This window comes from Salmo salar, chromosome ssa26 (genome assembly GCF_905237065.1).
Source record: "Salmo salar chromosome ssa26, Ssal_v3.1, whole genome shotgun sequence".
NCBI classification, from domain to species: domain Eukaryota; kingdom Metazoa; phylum Chordata; class Actinopteri; order Salmoniformes; family Salmonidae; genus Salmo; species Salmo salar.
Genome location: NC_059467.1, coordinates 15811765 through 15832871, shown reverse-complemented (window position 1 = coordinate 15832871; position 21107 = coordinate 15811765). Strand labels below are relative to the sequence as shown.

The 21107-nt window shown below is 42.3% G+C and overlaps 1 protein-coding gene across 4 annotated transcripts in view; it reads right to left on the bottom strand.

Moving 5' to 3' along the window:
* Positions 1-580: 580 nt before the first annotated feature.
* Positions 581-21107, bottom strand: part of LOC106587256 (ankyrin repeat domain-containing protein 11) — a 146855-nt gene continuing 126328 nt past the window's right edge. For 3 of the 4 annotated variants that reach the window (XM_014175490.2, XM_014175492.2, XM_014175491.2), the window contains 9 exons: positions 18844-19017; positions 17598-17798; positions 17129-17271; positions 16893-17040; positions 9493-16739; positions 9195-9293; positions 8749-8916; positions 7757-7849; positions 581-7637 (listed from right to left, as the gene is read on the bottom strand). In XM_014175490.2, the coding sequence (XP_014030965.1) occupies positions 7452-7637; positions 7757-7849; positions 8749-8916; positions 9195-9293; positions 9493-16739; positions 16893-17040; positions 17129-17271; positions 17598-17798; positions 18844-19017 (8459 nt within the window). In that variant the 3' untranslated portion in view covers positions 581-7451. The remainder of the gene's footprint in view (positions 7638-7756; positions 7850-8748; positions 8917-9194; positions 9294-9492; positions 16740-16892; positions 17041-17128; positions 17272-17597; positions 17799-18843; positions 19018-21107) is intronic. The other variant, XM_014175493.2, reaches the window with a different exon arrangement.

Sequence of the window (21107 nt, the reverse complement as noted above, 5' to 3'; positions counted from 1 at the left end):
CTGTTATACCCACAGGTCTTAACGTTTTTCTCAAAAGTCTAAACCCCTCATGATCATAGATCAGCCTAAACATACACTTTTCCAGGCATCCCCCTGCTGGCAAAGCAAATGATAAGCGGCAGTGTTTCAGCTACATTTGTATAGACAGTTTTCTAAATTGGTTTCAGTTGACCACTTTGGTGCCACAGAAGCCTGAATGTTGCCTTGAGGGCCTTTGGGACAAACTAGGGATGAAATTAAAATGTAAATTAGCTGTCAGCTAAATCTGGTGCAATGCATCCCTTCTCATACTCAGACTGATGATTTGTTGTACATTGTCCCTGCTAAATAAAGTATACATAGGTGTAAAGTGTTACACATGTGTACACTGATTGGTATTCTATCAACTTAACTTGCCTGTGATCAATGTGCTAATCAATCTTATTAATAAAAAATGAACTGTTGTTAAAGTTCCTCATTTGGCTCAGAAACTGTGTGCGCGTGTTGGCATGGTGCTAAAATAGATGTGCCCATCTCCCGAATGACACAAGGCATATTTAAGAGTGAATGAATGAGGACAAAGTAAAAGCAGAAAAGAGGAAATATTTCAAAATTTTATTTACGAACATAATCTCTGAGGAACAACAGCAGTTCTCGCGCTCTCTGTACATGCAACTGTAGAAAATAACAATTTAGAATTTTTCTTAACAGTTTAGTATTTTTGTTATTTTCTCGCCTTTGTTTTTGCAGGAAATCAACACAGCTAGAGGTGAAAGTACTGGATCTTTTACAGCACTGACGATAGCATCAACAAACCCCTTCCCCCATAGCTGCTCCAACAATATGTACACAATTCAACTACATTGTACAAATAAAAAAAGTTACATTGTTACATCACCTGCAGCGAGCGCACTGTCTCGTTGCTGTTAGAACCCCACATTCTACGCAAGTTTAGACTAGTACAAAGAGGAGGGTGCAAAACGTCCTGGGATATTTATTTACAACTATGTACAATGTCTCCAACGCATTACAGGAGGAAAATTTACACAGCGGAGACCTTTAACTTTAACATACCACAGGTGTCAGAAAGATAATAAATAGGTTATTTGTCACCATTTAAAGAGTAGTTCTCCATGCTTTATTAGTCATTTCCCATTCTAAAGAATCAGCTACTGTCTTGTTCAATAAAGAAAAACTAGAAAAAGGCTTGAAATTGTGATTCTATTATGTAAAATAACAGTATGTCCAGTTAAAATAAACAAATATTAAATGAACAGTAGAGGTAAGTTGTTGCAGACTGATGAGGTCACAGGGTAATCTAGGGCATGGCCAAGTGGTTCACTTTAGGGGGGAGATGGGAATGAGACCGGTGTTTGTTACATTTCCTAATATAAATTATTCTTCACTGGTGTGTCTTGGAAATAATATTTGGACGCGTGTACGAGACACCGGTGTCTGGACAAAAATCACAGGGGATGTTGTCTTTCTTAACCAAATGTATAAACAAATTCTCATGAAAAATAATTTGAATGGTTAAAACTATTGCTCTGTATGTTTGCTGCAAGCTTTGAATACCGAGGTTAGATTTGACACTAATTAGCCATCACAATTTCAAGCCTTTGTGGTTCAATAAATGATGAAATAAAGAAATCAAGGCAGGGCTCAAACCGTTAAGGTGAGAGAGACGAAACCGAAACACACTTGATGTCTTGTAAACAATATTGAGGGTGCGAGGGTGTTGTAACGGTATACATTCTGCTCATAAGAAGTTATTGACATGCCACTGGTGTTTTATGCTTCGTACAGAAGAAAAAACCCAAGACAAAAAGACAACACAACATACTCTGATCTAAAACACACAAGGATTCTGTTGACAAAACTCCCCCGCAGAAAAAAAAGCTAAAAAACTAAATCAAATCAAAAAAGAAAAACAATTGAGGGCTTCAAATCAAACTGCTGAAGTCTACATGACCCTGACTACCTGTGCTATGACATTTATTTATGCGTTTACTGCTTTATGACTAGATTTCCCTCTTTCAAAATGTCCAGGTGTACAACTAGTCAACTGCCCATACACTGGAGTAGCAACACACATTGCACTTGAATAGACACATACACAGCTATGTTGAAAGTGTGTACATAACGTCACACAATGTCACTTGATATTGCCATTAGGATGAATGTGCAGATCAGACAAAATATTTTTTTTTCTTCTTAAAAAAAATAAAAATAAATCAGGACCAACCAAAAAACGGAAACAATCAATTCTCACAAATCAATATTCCAATTGGATAAAAAAAAAAAACGGAAACATCCTTAACTATCACTTTTGCACCATTCTTCCCCCCTTTGTGTACGAGTTAACTTAGTCTGCTTTTTGGTTCATAAAATTGAGGAGGTCAAAGTTTTATAATAGTCTAGGCCTTACTCTTAGCATGGTAAATAACCCAATAGAGCAAAGTATGATGGCCTACTGAATATGAATCAAACGGAACATTAAAACTTCCAGAAACCCCTGACAAATACATACACCTACACTTGGTACACTTGAGAAGCTAACGTGAAACAAACTACCTGCCTGTTAATATCACTGTCCACTAAATAGTTCTGAATAAACTATGATGAAACTCACTTTTAGAGTGATTGGTCATAGAAAGGTTTATTGACTTTAACAAAAAAGGAATTTGATTTAAAAGGCAAATTTAAAAAAGATCTCATTCATGGGCATGCAAGTCAAACCTAGTTCTTTTCAAATCAAAGAAACAATTTACCTATGTTACACAGAGGAGTATGATCTTTATTTTGGCTCCACCCTTTGAGTATTCGAAGAGCAGCACCTTATACTGTAAACTTATCTCCACTACTGTACAAAACTAGATAAATAGAGGGGGTCCATACTTGCGAACATTAGAAAAAGTTTGAGTTTAAACTTTCTCTGTCTCGAAATATGCATCAGCCAATTCAAATCACTGACATAGTTGCATTTGACAACACTACGTTAGCTGTTGCACATTACATAACCTGGCACATTTAGCCCTATGCTAACCTGACCAGTTGGCAGTGATTATTTCCTGTAACAAATTCCACATCAGCCTATCAAAGATCTGACTATACATCCACCAACCAATGGAATTTCTTAATATAGATCAACTTGGCTACCAAAGGAATATTTTAAGCCTCCAAATTCAAGGTTTACATTTGTTCAACTTGGTCTGTAAAGTATAGCCTCCCAATATTGCATGACACATCCTTGACTATGCTGCTACTAACGTTGGACAAAATTCAAAAGGCATGTTTTCACATATGACAAAATCACAAGTTTTTGCTTATCCGTTTCACACACATCCATGTGCTTTTAGGGGAAAAAAATATAAGGGTCATTTAAGTTTATCGTACATTGGCCAAAAAAAGTCCAAGCGTTATGGTCTTGTCAAATAGCTGTCATCGCAGCGAGGAGTCATATGCTGCTAAGGCGATTAGAGGCCCCTTCATGTCAAGCTTTTTTGTTTAAGATTCAATGGCAACATTTTTCTCTCAATATCTGTATCAATTAAGTACCCTACTGTGATTGTTTTCAATAAAAAAATGGTCAAAAATACAGTAGCTTCTAAAAAATTAATTGCTTGTCCAGCAAGAACTTTGCTAGGACTGTCTGGGAGTGGTCAGAGGGGCCTAATTGGAGGAACCTAATGAAAGGGATGTGTCACCTGAAAACTAAATTATTGGCAGAGAGGAGGGCAAACTCTGTTATTGGTCTATTAAACTTACATTCACCAGGCAGTCTAAAAAACCCACCCAGCCAAACAAGCTGACATTTCAAACAGCTCTTACACTAAAAGTGCATTATAATTGTGATCATATCTGTATTATTCCAACCTCACTGTGGAAATATATATAAAACACAGGAAAATGTTTGACTGCACTGCCCCTTTAAGGAAAAAACTTTACTAGTGGTCCTCAAAGCTCGATTCAAATAACTAATATGAGACGATGTGGAGGATTTTTTATAATGCATATAAAATGTTGTAGCCTAAATAAGAGGTGTTTTTGGTCTAACAGTAGCGTTATACTATGCTATTATATTTGGTACGTTAGGCCTATGTAGAATACTAATGAATCATTAAGTGATCTTGCGAGACATCGATTCAGCTTTGATCTAAACTTTATTCAAATCCTTAAGTCTATTGACGTACCTGTGCAACAATCTAATTAACATAAAAAAATCCCAATAAAAATCTGTCAATTTAAGCTAGAGATATGTTGTTTTGCATGGGATGCATCTCAATCCACCGCATCCACCCATGTCGGCCTTCCGCATCTGCGGTGGAATGTGGCAGAGCTACAGCACTGTTTGTCAGACCAGGAGACATTTTGAAAATCAGTCCTCTCACGAAAATGTCTGTAGCGTCCAAACGGTTGGCCGACAAACTAATATGACCACACTATGGGAAGATGAGACTATCAAGAACACGATGGGGTTTTAGTTTTGCTCTACAACCCCCACAACTGTCACGGGACATGTAACCTGGTATCGGTAATAAAAAAAAATGGAAGTATGGAGGTAGTTTTGTGCCAAAAAAAGGGGTAATATATATACACATTTCCTGATCGCCTAGATATAGGACAGACACTTCAAAACCTTAATCCTTATAAAAATGTTTTTTAACTGTCTGTTTTTCCATTTACAAATCAGTTATTCAATTTGTTTCTATAGCATAGTAGTAAAGCCTAAATTCAATATTTTATAAAATAATTGTATATATTTTTCATACCTAGAGGGGTCCTAAAATTCTAAATCAAATAGTTAAATAATCTACGGTATGACCATGTTAAAACAATTCCATACGTTAAACTCCCCTCACCTCCAAAGGCTTTGAGGTTCAACAAGCACCATTCTGAGAAGTGGCAGACAGTTGCAAATGGCAAAAATGACCAGGAGCCAGGCTCGCTACATTGAGCTGTTGGTCCAGTTGAAACTTCATGTGTGTTTTTGTAACTTTGATTAGCAGATGGTGCCGGTTGACATCTGTTAAGGATGCTCTCATGTAAAAGGGTTCTATTGCATCCATCTAAGTCAAGATTTGAAATTGGCTGATGCAGAATTTGTAACCTGACATAATCACTGCCTTCGGGTCAGGTTAGCATAGGGCTAAATGTGCCAGGTTATGTAATGGGAACAGCTAACATGGAGCATTTTATCACATGCAACTACGTCAACGATTTGAATTGGCTGATGTGCATTTTGAGACAAACATTTTTTACTTAAAAAAATAAATCTTATGTTCGCAAGTATGGACCCAGGGAGTTTGGAAGCTAACACATTCCATAATTAAATCAAGAATACATTTTTAAAACCAATATGGAATGAGGCCTGTATCTTGTGGATAAACAGCTTTGCTAAAAAATGAAGATTCTAAACATTTCTTTAGTTCAGTAGTTTTAGGTGGTATACAGAAGAGATCAGGAACAACAATGCCAATCTGATGTGGCCTGGAAAACGATTAACCTGTATATGATGCCTACGACAGTGACATTCAAAAAGGGAAGTTAAGGATTTCAAATATTGAGTTGGCTGTCAGATCCCAAGTCTTGTGGCCTGAAAGTTCTTCAACATCATGATGAATATTATTCCTAAAGACCCAAACATACAATTAAAGTCAAATTAAATGGGTAGGTGAAAAAAAAAAAATGAAGACAAAAAGAAAATCCCATCCAGAATGATAAAATAATGTGATGCTTTTGCTTGTTAGTGGCATTTCTTTCTTGACCAATCCAGATGTACCCTTGTTTGACTTGCCCAACACTGAGTAAATAAAAAATATTCACTGTAAAAAGGCATTTTCTTGGTTTAGATTTTTTTCAGATATAATTGTGTAATAAAGCAATGACTAATATAACTATTCTATTCTTTAAATAATTTTATAACCATTTTGCTACATCTGAGGACTATATTTGTGGCCCTTAGTTTGGGCATTGTTCAATACGGTGGGGTTTTGTACTACCTATGTACGTTCTGGTGATTCCAACCCAGGTAACTAATTTTCACCAGCCCAGGACAAAACCTATAGATGGGAACGTTACAACTGTGCACTGGAGTCTTTAAAATACTGACAACGTGTACACATTTTGGCCCATGGGTATGAGGGGGAAAGTGCTGCCCGAAAGTGAACTGTACATACAAAGATAATTTTTATTCATTTATTTTTTTACACTTAACTGAGTGATGTTACAGTACATACGTTATTTACAACTGTGCAGTAATGTGTGGCAAAATAAATTATCTAGAAGGCAGCAAGTATACATTGGTTAACGAATATAAAAACTGTACATAATTTACGGAATACAATTTTTTTTCAGTTTTCTTTTTTCCCATTAAACTAATATTGGCTCTGTAGTGTTTCAAGTCACTTCCTCAGAAACAATTAAATGCCCAAGTAAAGAAACAGACAAAAAGAAGAATATTCTCCTCTAAACCACCATCTGTTTAGTCTTGAATCGCAACATTCTTGTATTATTCTTTTATCCTGTTTTTCCATTTGCAGTCATAGTTGCAGGTGAACAGGTGTGTGTGTTCTACCTATCTTGGCAGAGTGTCAGAGGCTGGTTCTTCCTGCATGCAGAACCAGGTGACCAGACTCTAGTGGGGATGCTCCGGTTCATCCCCATTCTCTGCCTCACTCCTCTGCCCAGGCCATGAGGTGGAAGATGCCGTCTCTTCCCCTCCGACATTAACCCCCGACACACTATGGACCCTTGGCTGTACTCTGCTCTGCTCCGGGGCAGGATGCTGGTTCTACCGGGTGTGGTGGTGGGCTGTGGACAGAGGGGACTGAAGCTCTCTGACTGAGTGTGGCCTTATGGTCCCGACCAGAGAGAAAGCGTCCACACAGACCCTCCTGTCCTTTCAACAGGAAGAGGCTGGAGGTCCCGCAGATATCACATGTTGCACCACCACATCGCACATGCATGCCCTTCAGGCCATGTGCTGCGTTCTCCTCCTCAAGGCTCACCTGGAGCTCTGTGTAGTGCCTCATTCTCATCCACCAGGAGATGATCCAGAATGGTGGGAGGGCTCCTCTCCAGCGTTCCTTTGTTGTTTGATTTTACGGGGACCAAAAAAATTCAGAAAAATATTTCTATATCTTATCCCCTATTCTCTGTCCAAACATCACCTAAAAGGGAGGTGGTGTTGGGTGGTTCAAAGCAAAGCCGTTTTGCTTTTTATATTCTGAACAAAAGCATAAAAACTTGAGGGATGAAAGTGCAAGTTGTGTTTTTCCCCGGTAAAAAGATGCTTCCTCCTCTCATGGAAGGGAATCATCAGCAAGTTTTTTTTTCTTTGAATTTTTTCTATATAATATATAGGTTTTATTCCTCTTCAAACCGGCTAGCCCTTACCATACGTTCTGTTTGATGTCTCTTTGAAAAGTGATGATATTTGACCTCTAACTCTGAACGAGTGCATGTTTCTGTCACGCGGGCAACAGCACAAAGTCATCGTTGACGTCAACCATTGGCACGTAGAAGGAGGGGACCTCGTTGACGCACAGAGACTTGTGTACAGCAGGGTCCAGCTCCTGCACCTTCAGTTGCCACTCCATCCTCTGCACTGCGTTCAGGGCAGCTGCCTCATGCTGCTGCCGCATTAACAGACACGTCTGAGAAGAGAGAGAGGACATAATGAACCAGCAGAAATACAACTGCCATTCTCAGATAGCCCGCATTTCAACCACATAGCAAATGTGCCATAAAAGATGAAGTACAGTCATATCGTTACCTTCATTCGGTCATATTTGTCATCCACGTCTTGGATCCAGGAAATGAACTGGCGAGCGTTGAAGCGATCTCTCACTGACTTGTTCTCATCACCCTGAGTTAAAGATGACAAGAATTAAAGCATGTCAGATTAGATTTTTTTATATGTACACTACCGTTCAAAAGTTTGGGGTCACTTAGAAATTATCTTTGTTTTTGAAAGAAAAGCACATTTTTTGTCCATTAAAATAACATCAAATTGATCAGAAATATAGTGTAGACATTGTTAATGTCGTAAATGACTATTGTAGCTGGAAACAACAGATTTTTAATGGAATATCTACATAGGCGTAGAGGCCCATTATCAGCAACCATCACTCCTGTGTTCCAATGGCACATTGTGTTAGCTAATCCAAGTTGATCCTTTTAAAAAGGATAGATCATTAGAAAACATAATTGCAAAAGGGTTAGCACAGCTGAAAACTGTCTGAAAACCAGAATATGCTGACGAGTTTCAGAAGAAAGGCCTTTGTTTCTAGACATTTTGAGCCTGTAATCGAACCCACAAATGCTGATGCTCCAGATACTAAACTACTCTAAAGAAGACCAGTTTTATTGCTTTTTTTAAATCAGGACAACAGTTTTCAGCTGTGCTAACATAATTGCAAAAGGGTTTTCTAATGATCAATTAGTCTTTTAAAATGATAAACTTGGATTAGCTAAACCAACGCGCCATTGGAACACAGGAGTGATGGTTGCTATGTAGATATTCCATAAAAAAATCTGTCGTTTCCAGCTACAAGTCATTTACAACATTAACAATGTCTACACTGTATTTCTGATCATATTGATGTTATTTCAGACAACAAAAAATGCTTTTCTTTCAAAAACAAGGACATTTCTAAGTGACCCCAAACTTTTGAATGGTAGTGTATATAAAATATTAAGAGTAATTGGAAGAGCTGACTAAACAAATCCTATGTGAATGGCCCTGTCTGTCAACTTTTTGCCCACCTTTTTTACCACCCACAGACGCACCTGACTCTCTGTTGGCATGTTGTACACCTCAGAGTCCAGTAACATTGTGCAGGCACTGAATGGGACGGCCTGATTGGCTATCGTCCTTGCTGCTCTGCAATGGACCCGCAGTACTTCTTGCTCACATGAGACAATAAGCTTTTCCTGGAAGGAGAGATATAGAAAGTCAATACAATAAGACTGGAGACAGACTGGACTTTCAACTTTACTTCAAAATCTTTTTGAGCAGACTGATAAGGTTAATGTGAAATGTCACAAATTTGTACGATTGCTTGGTTGGAGAAATGCATATTGCAGTTTGGATTTCTATTACATAGCAGCTTTGAACATTCATCAAAGGATTGTTCAAAGCACTCCTCAGTGCGACTTCAGAAGTGAGATGGATAGATATTAGGGAGGGTACAGTGAGCCCGTGTTCTTACCCTCTCTATGCTGTGCTGCAGTCTCAGCTTCCCCCTCACTGCCTCCTGCTGTCTAAAGAGCTCCTTCAGGGGCTCCGATAACGATGGAGGTGGAGCAATCTGAGAAACCATGGCAATGATTTGAGGTTATGATGTAACCAATCTTTCCATTGCAACAAAGTTCAAACTTTTGTTGTAAATGTGCTGTGCGGTTATTATAGGTTACAGAATGCAGTTACTTGACGTGCATTATTGTAATGAAATAAAATCTAGGAATCAACAGAAGTGTGAACATTTGGAGGGGAAGGGAGGTACTCACCACTGGGATGTGCAGCTTGCTGAGAGGCTTGCCATCCAGCAGGTAGGAGCCTGTGTAGGTCACGTACTCAGCGTAGCACTGAGGGGCCTGTGGTGTGATGTAGCACAAGATCTTCCTCTTCTCCTCAATTTTTTTCCGTATCTGCAGGTATTCGAAGTAAGGGTTGGAGCGGTCACTGTGGTAGGGTTCTATGTCATCCAGTTTGATGGCATTGACAATGACAGCCAGCGTCTGTTGAATCATCTCCCTGGTCTGCTGCATGGCTGTGTTGACCAGCTGAACCTGCGGTTTCGGGAACTTCCTCTTGCGTGGATGCTGCGTCTGGGATTCCTCTTCCTCCACAGGCCGCCCTTTAGTTTTGCTGACCACTACAGGAAGCGGCGGAGGGGGAGCCGGGGTAATGGTTGGTGTGGAAGAGATGGTGGTGACAGGTTCCTTTTCTTTCTCCAGAACAACAAAGGGGACAAAGGTAGGGGTGGGGATAGGGGTGGTTGTGGTTGTGGTTACAGCCATGCTCATGGTGACAGGGGTAGGGACAGGTGGAGGTATCACACTAGCAGGTATAGTGGTGGTGGTTGTACTCTCTGCTACTACTCTACTACTCTGCTTTTTTGTGGTGGTGGTATTCTCCTGTTTTGCCAGCATCTGAGCTCTGTTTCTGGTCATCCTCTGTGGGATCTCCTCCACCTTCTTGGGAAGGTCAGTTGACAACGTTGTCAGAGTGACCGTGAGCTTAGACGTTGTCTCAAGAGCCTCTGAAACATGGACTGTGCCAGAAATCGTGACAGCAACTGGCAGAGGAACTGAGGGGACTGGACTGCAAGTTGGCCCAACAAAGGGATCTGATACCTGCCCACTTTGTTCTGGTTTAACAGTTGTCAAGGAGCCCATACATGGAGTAATTACAACTGATAAAGACTCGGTCAGTGACATCTGCTTGTGATGCTGAGTATTGTTTGTATCAACAGCTGAGAACATGTTTCCATCGCTCTCATCAGTCTTTTCATATGTGGCTCTGTTTTCGAAGACCTGTGTTTTCACTAAGTTAATTTCTGGGACATTCTGAGGCTCAGGCTCAAATTCTGGTTGGAAATTGTGTTTTGGTGAGGGCACAACCAAATCCTGCAAAGAATCATTGAGTGTTAGGACCTCGGGAGGGCACAGGGGTTTGGCCAGGATAGGCAGGTCAACCTCCATAAGCTCTTCACCCTCTATTGTTTCAATAGCAGGAGGCCTTATATGAGCAGATGGAGGCTTGTAGTCGGCTGGCTCTGCATCTCTGATGTCAAGCTCTGGCATCTCCTTGTCTGGCAGGGAGGTCGGGAGGGAGAGAGAAGGGAGGTCAGGTAGAGAGAAAGGGCCAAGATCATCCAGCTCATCCACTGTAGCTGAGAATGGGTCTGTCCAGGGCACCACTGGCTCGTTGCTTACTGCTAGAGGCATATGGCTCTCAGAAGTAAAGCCATGGGAGTTTTGTCTGCCGACTTGTACTGCACAAGAAAGCTCTGAGTCCATCTGGTGATTATCCTCCAAGTTTGGCTTGCAGTCTGTGAAGAAAGACTCTAACCTTGTGGAGGATGAGGTGGTTGTCAAGTAGTTTGGTTCCAATTCCATGGGTGTCATTTCAGGTCTTGCTGGAGAAATTGGAATGTCCTCCACAGCCTCTTTTTGCTCGTCAAAGTCAGGGTCAGGTACATAAGACCTGTAAGCAGCATATGGAGGGATCACTGATGGATGGCCAGGTATGGCAGTAATGTGCTGCAAATCACTGTCTGAATGCGAGAAGGGGCTGGTTATCTTGGAGACAGCTGCCTCTATTTCTCCATAAGTCCTTTGAGGAGATTTCAAAATCATCTCAGAGTTCCAGCTGATGGTATGATCACTGGAGTTCTCCACCAGATTGGGTGGTGGATGTGGGGGAATCAACTGACGCACCTCTGTAACTCTTCTGTCTGGAGATTCAGCCCAGCTCTTCCTCAAAGGCTCTTCAACTCTTGGAGGAGAGAATGAGCAGATGTCCCTCGTCTCCTCAGCAGCATGATGATTAGTATCTGTTGGTTCTTCAAGATCCCCTTCTTCCTCCTCCTCCTCCTCTTCTTCTTCTTCCTCTCCATCCTCTTCGTAGTCCTCTTCTTCCTCCTCCAACTCCTCCACAACAGGGGGCAGATACTCACTGCCACTGACTGGGTCAGAGGGAACAAGACTGCGCTCACTTTGATGAGGCTCAGAAAGGTCATCAATATCCAGGGGAGGAAGAGCAGCAGGTGCAGGGGTGGGTGGAGCAGCAATGTCCAGACACGGCTCCTGTGGGTCAGGTCTGTGGACTGGCGTTGAGGGCTTCATCAGGAAGTTGTTGTAGACACTCTCAGGTAGGTGTTCACAGGTCTCTGTGCCAGCCATTGCTGTGGTGGCCCGATCTAGTGCTGGTTCGGCAAGTTCCAGCCCGGGAGACAGCATTCTAATAGGTGAGAAGTAAGGAGGAGACAGGCATTCAAGTCTCTCCACTGATGCTGCCTTGTCTTCTGGAGGCTGGGAGGCTGCCAAGTCAAACTCAGAGGTGTCTGGCAAAATGTGTTGTAGAAACTTGCCAGCTTCAGCTTTGAACTCATCTTCCAGGGGTCTTCTAACATCAGACGAAGCTGATCGACTGACATGGGGCAACTGGAGATTCTTAGCCGGAGTTATACAAGTCCCTTCTTGGAAGGTGTGTGATGAGTTGGAGTACCTGTCAAAGAAGGATGGTGAGCAGGCATTCATAGACATGGTCATGGCTGATGAGTTCTGACAATCTAACCCATCAAACATATCAGGGTAGTCCTCTGCACTGCAGGATGGAGTCCGTGGCGTCTGCATGATTTCCTCATAGCTGGGACAAGAGATTACAGATGTTGGGGTGGGAACACCCGTTGGTCTATTCTGATCTTGCCTAGGTGAGGCAGGGAGATTTTCTTTCATCTGATGGCCTGCAAGCCAGTCCTTTGAATTTTGAGTGTCAATGGGTAGTGGCTTTCTTTCCGGAGACATAATTTGGGCTGGGAGACCAATATCTTTGAGCTTCTTCTCTTTCAATGCAGATTCTAAACTATTCGATTTTTTGGATGATAGTTCATTGCGATTTTTCTTTATTTCCTCAGTGGACTTCGTTTTATCCCTAAGTTTGGGATCCCCTGATCTGTGTCTTAGTTTCTCCATCTGCTTCATCCTCTCCTTATGCTTCTTATGGCGTTCTTCAATCTCCTGGTCTTTTAAACCTAACATTTGCCCAAAGCTAGTTAGTCTGAGATCCCCATCAACCAGAAGCTTTGAACGTGGACGGTTGTCTTTGCGAGCTGTGTCTTTAGACTGAATTACTTTTTCATTTTCTTCTTTAACCTTGGACTTAACATGGTCCGCCCTACTGTCTTTGTCCAAAGAGTCTCGGTTTCTTTCTTTTTTCACATCAAATTTGGGACTGTCTTCCTTTGATCTTTCCTTCAGATTGGTAATTTGAGGGCTCTCTTTCAATCCACATTTGATATCCTCCTTGGAGTGTTTAAGTGATCCAAAGCCATCCGTGTACTTGTGCTTCTCCTCTTTGACTTTCTCCTTATGTTTCTCTTTTTTCTTTTTGTCCTTGATCTTATCACTGATGACAGTACTCAATTTGTCTTTGTCAGCTTTTTTAGACATCTCCTTTTCAAACTCCAATGTCTTATCAAATTCATCTTTATCACCCTTAGACCCAAATGGAAATGTGTAAGGGTCCGCTTCTAACGGCATAGGCTCTTTCTCAAAGGGCAGACTTTCTCTGCGTCCATAGGATTCTCTTATTTCCTCTATCTTGTCTTGTTTATCCCCCTTTTCCTTCTTGACTTTGTCCTTCTCCTTGTCATGACTCTTTTTGGATGATGATGAAGATGAATGCCGGTGCCGCTCTTTCTCTCTGAACTTGTCTTGAGGATTAGATATGGAGAGTGAGTCTCGTCTCTCATCAGTAATGTCTGGAAGGCTGATGTTGGAGGAATCATAGTAGCTGCTGAGCACTGGCTCATGACCCTGATCAGTGAAGCTGTCTGAGGATAACTCACTGTTCTTGTCATTGGAGTCATCCTTGTAGTCATTCATGGCCTCTTCCTCCAGCTTCTCCAAGAGTGACTTTTCATTTTCCCCACTCCCCTTTGAGGGCTTTCTGTCGTTAACATGATCTTGCTTGTCTTTATATTTACTCTTGGTCTTTTCCTCACTGGCTTCCCTCTTGTCCAACAGCTTCTGTTTGTTTTTCTTCTCTTGGTTTGAGTCCACAGACATTCTGTCTTTGCGTTCCTTGTGTTTTGCATCAACAGCATCCTTATCTTTCTTATCTTTGTTGTGTTTTTCTAAGGAACCCTTCCTCTCTTTCCCCATATCAAATGTGGTCTTGTCTTTTTTCTTGTGGTCTTTTTCTTTCTGTTTTTCTGTTGTGTGTTTGGCCTCAGCAGAATATTTTCTGGGTTTTTCCGTTTGGAAGTGATCAAGCTCATCCCTGTCAGATGTGGAGTCTTTCCTGTGAGAATCGGACAACCCAAGGGAATCACTTAACTTGGCCACACTCCCATTGTAATTGTCTTCTTCATCCTCACTTTCATCTGTGAAAATGTCTGCTATCTTGTACCACGTTTTCTCAGGTTTAACTTTCTCAGGTTTTCTCTCCTCCTTCTTTACCTCAAGGACATCTTTATCCCGGTCAGCATGCTTGTCCTGTGAAGCCTTTTCTTTCTTGTCCTTAGTTTGTTCTGAAGACATCTTCCTGTCCTTGTCTTTGCTGTGTGTGTCTTTGTGTTTGTCTTTAGCTCCCTCCTTCTTGTCTTTAGAGCCTCTATCTGTGTCTTTTTCCTTCAAAAGCTTCTCAGTTGAGATCTTCTCAGGCTTCTCCTTATCCTGTTCTATGGATCGGTCTTTAGGCTTTTCCTTGTGTTTGTCAGCTTTTGTCTTTTCTCTCTTTTCCACCCCATCTCCCTTTTTCTCCTTCTCTTTTCCAGAGTGGTTCCTCTCTCTAATTTCACATGGTTTGCTGACAGTTTCAATTTCTTTGAAGGAGGCATCGTTCCCATAATCGTCTCTTATGGACTCCTGTTTGATTTTCAAGTCCTTTCTTTCTTTAGTGAACTCATAGGAATCTTTTCGGTCTCTACTGCTGTCCGTGGAGTCCTTCTCTTTCTTCTCTTTGACAGTATCTGCAGATTCCTTTCGCTTCTTCTCCTTTTCTACAGAGTGGCTGGTGTTGAGTTTCTGTTTTTCAGTCAAATCCTTTTTCTTGTCACAGATTTTTTCTGAAGAGTCTCTCTCTTTCTTCTTGGAGGTAGGCTCTTTCTCTGACCGTTTGTCATTATGATCTAATTTCTTGTCTTTGATTTTGTTCTCCTTCCTCCGGTCTCTGCTCTCTATTTTTTCAGTCTCAACGATCAGCTTTACAGTGTTGCTTGCTTTATATTCTTTGTAGTCCTTCACAGGAGGAGCATCCCAGCTGTCATCTCCATATAGGTCGCAGTCAGAGGAAAGGTCTGACGCCCATCGGTCATGGTGGTCGTCTGAGGCACTGAGCTTGGTGTCTTCTAGGTTTAAGAAACGGTTACTGACATCATAGACTTCATAATCAGGCTCTTCCTTCAGAACCTTTTCTTTCTTAGATTTTTCTTTCTCCTCCCTGGCATTTTTCTCCTTCTCCACCTTAATATGTTTTTCTTCTTTTTGCTCACTGCTCTTCCTGTCTGGTTTAGATGTCTTGTCCTTTGACTTTTTCTTCTTCTCCTCTTTATGAGTCTTTTGTTGTTTCTCCTCCTTGGGCTTCTCTTTTTCCTTGAGGCTCCTTTCTTTTTCAGTTTTCAAGGGCTTTTCCCTCTCCTCCTTGCTAGGCTTCTCCTTGGTGGACTCTTTTGTTTTCTTGGATTTCTCCTCCTTAGCAGTTCTTTGCACCTCTTTTCCAGAAGACCAGTCTCTGTCCTCAGATTTGCCCTTCGACAACCTGTCCTCCTTTTTCAAATGCTCTTTTTCATGTTTAGACAGCTTGACCTTGCTTTCAGCTGGGGACTCAGTGTCAACAAGGAGTGACTTCTGCCTTGAATCATCAAAATCAAATGAGAAGCTTTTAACAAATTTCTCGTTCATGTCTTGATTGAGCACTAAACTGGGAGCCTTTTCTTTCTCTTTGTTTTTGTGCTTGTGTTTTACTTTATGCTTTTTCAACACTTTGCCATCTTTATCCGTTTTGGAGACCGTACTGTCTGTGTTGGAGTTCTTGTGAAAGTCAGAGTTCTTTTTGTCTAGTGCATTGGTGTGCACATTGTTTTTCTTTCTGTTTTCCTGTGCTTTCTTTCTCACCTGTTTCACTGACTCGACACTTGAGTCTGCAGAGGAGTAGTCCGACTCACTGGAAAGCCTTGTTCTAACCGAGTCAGAGAGGGAGCTTACATCTGACCATACAGGAGATGACACAGTCTTCCAGCCATCTGTCCTCCACTGCTTTGGGTTATGTTCTGTCAGCGAGGGTGTCAGTTTCTGAGAGCTTATGCTTCCATGAGAAGAGGAAGACGAGGATGCAGAGTGAGTACTGAACGCAGAGGATTCTTTTAGGCTCATTGTGGAGTCCTTTATACAGTTCGAGTTCTTCATAGAGCCTTCATCATCCTCACTCCCTATGTCCCCACAATCAGAGTCCGAAGTGCAGAATTTGTCATTGACTTTACCAAATCTGACCTCCTTACTGACATTTTTTGTCTCCTTCTTCCTCTTCTTCTTAACTTTAGTCTTCTCTTTCTGCTGCTTAGTGCTCAGCGTAGCAGAGTCCCGGGCCTTGGTATTAGTAGGTGGCGCTGGTTGCCGTGGTGTGGGCATAGTTGTGAAACACAACGTTCCATCATCCTCGTCTGAGCTGTCAGAGAGAATCCGTCTAACAGCCTTCTTTGGTGTGAGCGAGTTGCTTTTGGAATAGGTTTTGACCACCTCCCCCTTCGGTACTGAAATTAAGCCGCTAGCCTTAGTGACACTGGGAGACTCCTTGCGGAACTCTTTCTTGAGCAAGTGCTTGTCGTCCACCGGAGGGACGCGCTCTTCCTCATCATCCTCGTCAAATTCATACTCGTCCTTGACGGGGGTAGTTGTTGTGGATAGGGGCTGATCCAGGCCTTTCTTCCCTTTCAGCTTCAGGCCCTTCTCAAACTCTGAGTCTGTGTTATTTCCATCAACCGAACTGGATGGTGCAAACGATGGGGCATCTTCTTCCTCTGAGGATTCTGAAGGGGAAAAAAAGAAATAAATAACAGTTAAATAACAGCAAAAATCTGTCACACCCAGTGGTTAAAAGAAAAGCAAGGAAGTTAAAATACAAGTAACAAATGGCAGAGTGAAGGTGTTCAGAGCTACTCATGGTATAAAATGTCACACACCTGACGAGCTCTCCTCACTGGAGGTATACGTGCCTTTTCCAAGCAACAGATTTAGCATCGTTGGGGAGTTAGCAACCTTCAACGCGGTTTCACCCCTTCTGTTGCTTTGTCGAGGGTCCCCTCCATACCTTAAAAGCAACTTTACCACCTACAAAGAAACATCGAAACATTTGTCTCAGTCCTAAACACGGCCGTTGGCTATCTACATGAGCAATCACAAACGTTACTGAAGTTACCTTGAAGTGCCCGTTGTTTGATGCGTCATGCAGAGGGGTGTCGTCATCCAGGCCCTTGGTGTTGACCTCTGCACCGGCTGCCAGCAGCTGCTTGGCCACGTCGTAGTAGCCTCGGTTGCACGCTTCATGCAATGCAGTCCAGCCTGTGAATCCCAAACACAGTTAAATAACAGCTCTAATGTTCCTCAAACGTAGGATTCAAAATTATTACAGCACTCAATTCTGAACATTTTAGATTGCTAGAGAAGCTACAAATGTGCCACTATTTTCATGAATATAAAATATAATACAGAAGTATGGAGATATGATGTGAAAGGCAAGCGGTAGAGAGATCGAGAGAGAGAGGGGAGGAGGAGCAGCGAGAGAGCGAGGAGGAGGAGCAGAGAGAGCGAGGAGGAGGAGCAGAGAGAGCGAGGAGGAGGAGCAGAGAAAGTAAGATGACCACCAGCCTGCAGTGGCAGCGACTCACCTGCAAAGTCTTTTACATTCACGTCAGCTCCCTCACTGATGAGCTCCTTGATGCGGCGTGCCTCTCCGCGGATGGCTGACCGGTGCAGCCTCGTCTCGCCCCTCTCATTTCTCTTATTTACTTTGTCTTTGGTTTTAGATGCAGAGTTTGGCGTTCCCTTCTGGCCCAGACTTGACTGTGACTGATGCTTTGGTGTTGTGTCTACAAGAACAAGACAAAAACAGAGTTTTAATAGAATTGGCATGATTCATTTCTATAGTAAAAACATAAGCCAAATGAGCATAGGGCTACATATTACAGTACCATTCTGTAACAGTGCAGAATATTTCATTGAAAAACAATTGTTACAACTCCATCGCCTGTAGGTGGCGCTCTTGCTCAGGACATCAGAAGGAGAACTCCAAGACTCCCAATTTCTCAAGTTCATTTCATCACATTTAGTGGATTAAACCAAAGCCTTAACCACATTTACATTATTGAGTTTGCAGAGCGTGGTCCTGAATGCCATTTGAAACTCACTTCGTCTGGGTTCTGTCTTTAAGGCACAAACTCAGGCACGGCTGTTTAACAGCAGCAACCAGCCAAATAATACAAGCAGGAAACATATAACCCAAATCAGAAGCACAACATAATGACTAACCCACAGAGATCAGCTCTATTACTTAATAAGAGGAAATATAGACTACTAAAGCCTATGTTTCCTAAACGTTTAAATCGCAATGTTTTAACGACAGAGCGTAAGTACAGCACTTGAAGAGGAAATGCTAGATCTGATTTATCTAATAACAGATAGCAGATATGAAATGAACAAAAAGCCTGGGTCTGGATATTCTGTGGTTTGGCCCAGATCTGATATGGCACTATTAGTCCCCTCAGACTCAATCCCTGGGGTAAGCTACTTTCATTTCCCTCATGGTTGAACGCTACATCCTAAAACAAAGCAGCACAATTTACCATACAGGAATGTGATTCCAACTTCTAGAGCCCAAAAATCTCCCCACAAACAGCCAGTCCCAGAAAAGAACATTGGATTAAGACAGCAGAGGCCCATTTCACTGCAGTAATGGAAATTGATGAGGGTTATCTTGTATAATTGAATTCTAATTAAGCAATGTGGTCTGTTCTTTAATGAAGCATGGCGCAAACGTGTGGCTGGGACGCTGAGCACCAGGGGACACAGCACCCCCCCCTTCACACCACCCCCCGCTGAACCCTCAGAGACGTGGCATCCATGACAAACACGCACCTGGACTGTTGACTGACTCTTCAGCCGTCATCTGCATGAGAAGAGCCACCTGCTGCCGCTCAGAGAGGGGGTACCCGGCCCGGATCCCTGGCATGCCCATCCCAAACGGCAGGCCTGACTTCCTGGTGTTGGTGGGCTCCTTTTTAATGCGCTTCCGTTCCGGACCTTGCTTTTCTGCGAGGAGAGAGGGGAATGGACAATGTGAGGCCTATGGGTAGCACAGACACACATACAAACACAGGATAGCAAATTGCTCAGGTTATAAATCGGCTTTTACTTCAGCAGTCAAATTGAAGTGATTTCATTTCTGACCACAACAACAGTCATTGATAACACTCACTCAACATCTCCATGGCAACAGGTCAGATAAATGTCCTCTGATGTTCTAAGGAACACTCTTGGTGAAACCCCTAGCAACTTCTAGTCCAGTTTAGCCCACATCCATCTTCTGAGGCAGCGGATGGTGGTGGGCATTTAAACCCAGCTGCCACAGAGGCAGGGAGTCTGATGTTTACGTCTCTCTCAGGGGGTGTGTGACTTGGCAGAGTGACAGTGATTACTAAATGGCCGGTGTTCATTTCAATGTGGCCGAGCCAAGGTCATCACAATGGCGACTTGCTGCTGGACAAAATCAGCAAGCTCCTCAAAGACATGCCCATCAATTATTTTCAGTGTCATGAGGAATTATCAAATCCCCACAGCCAATGTCAGTCTTACTTTGCTATTGAGACACAAATACATAAACATTCTACATGTGCAACTCCTGGACGATTTGGAGGTACGCTCTGTCAATGTATGAAGCCCAAACTGCGCCAGCTTCAAGATCCTTCCAAAACATTCTGACATCCATAAAAACAAATGGACATGTCCTTCAACTGCGTCCATGGAGACAACACACATCGTCTAATCAAAAGGGGAGATCTACAAGCCTGCTCACTGTAGCACTCAACAGAGTGGATCGCTCAAGGCCACAAACACAATTAATAGGAGTAGGAAACATGGCAGCTCACGCTTCCGGTCACAAAACCCTTTCCAGAGATTTTCCATAGTCAGAGCTGATGAACTTTCACTAACATCTGTGAATACTTATGTCTAATGTTCCCCCACCCCTGATACACACTCACATTCTGAAAGGAATTTGCCATTTAGACACATTCCTTTTAATTCAGACTTAAACAGCATGAACCACAGCAGTGGATGTTTCAGGCGGTGGATGTCGAGGACTGAAAACGCTAGAGTTGCTTTTCCAAGCCTTTACAGTGGGCCCCAGTCAGTAACGAGCCCGCTTCAGTACTGAAAAGGGCTGCTATCAAACTACATACAAGCTGCTAATTACAATGATTTTTTCCGACCAGATTTTGGACATGCATTGAGTAGGCTAAGTAGCATGCAAACATGTGTGATGCATCTTCAATGTAAACAAGATAGTGGGAAGATGGGAAAAACAACAAAACAGCAGGATGAGCCTCACACAATTCCATCCTTGTAATCCATGTGGAATAAGACAGAGGCATCTGAAAATGCAATGAAAGCCCATAGACATCCGTAGCTGCATCCATTTAAACAATTAAATAGTTAAGAAACATTTAAGAATATATATATATATATATACATATACACACATACACTGGCAAAAGAAGGCCTATGTTTACAATGTCATTTGGATTTTTCCTTTAACTTGAGAGATCTGATGGCAAAGTTGGAGGGAGACCAAGCTACCTCACTGTTCCCAAGAACGCCAACCTAGGCCAGGGGCGGGGCCCACAGCAAGACAACAGTCAAGTTACAATTGGCCCATGATGCCATTGTGTTAGCCTATTGTGGATACTTTGCTATCAGCTTCCCACAGTATGGGCAGGCAGAACCAGCTCGACCAGAGGAACCAGGTAGGCCTAGTCCGTTTGTTGTGTCCCCAAATTCAATAGGACAACAAAGATGACAAGCTCATATTTCTATCATTCCACTTGGGACATCAAACATGCTAACAGCCTGTCTTTCTCTGAGTGACAACTATGAATATATTCCGAGCAGTTGTGTCAGTTGGGGTTCCTGCACCACGGGAGAGAATTATTATTAGAGATAGACCTGATGAGCTCTGTTTGCTTTACTGCAATGTGTATGTAGGACTGGCCTTCCTGTGTGTTATATTACGTAGAACATGGGAATCAACTGTGAAGGCACAAGTGGGGCGACTAGGCAGGGTGAGATCTCATGGTCAATATGTAAATATATTAGCGCCACAACTCTGTCTTCATTCTTAAACT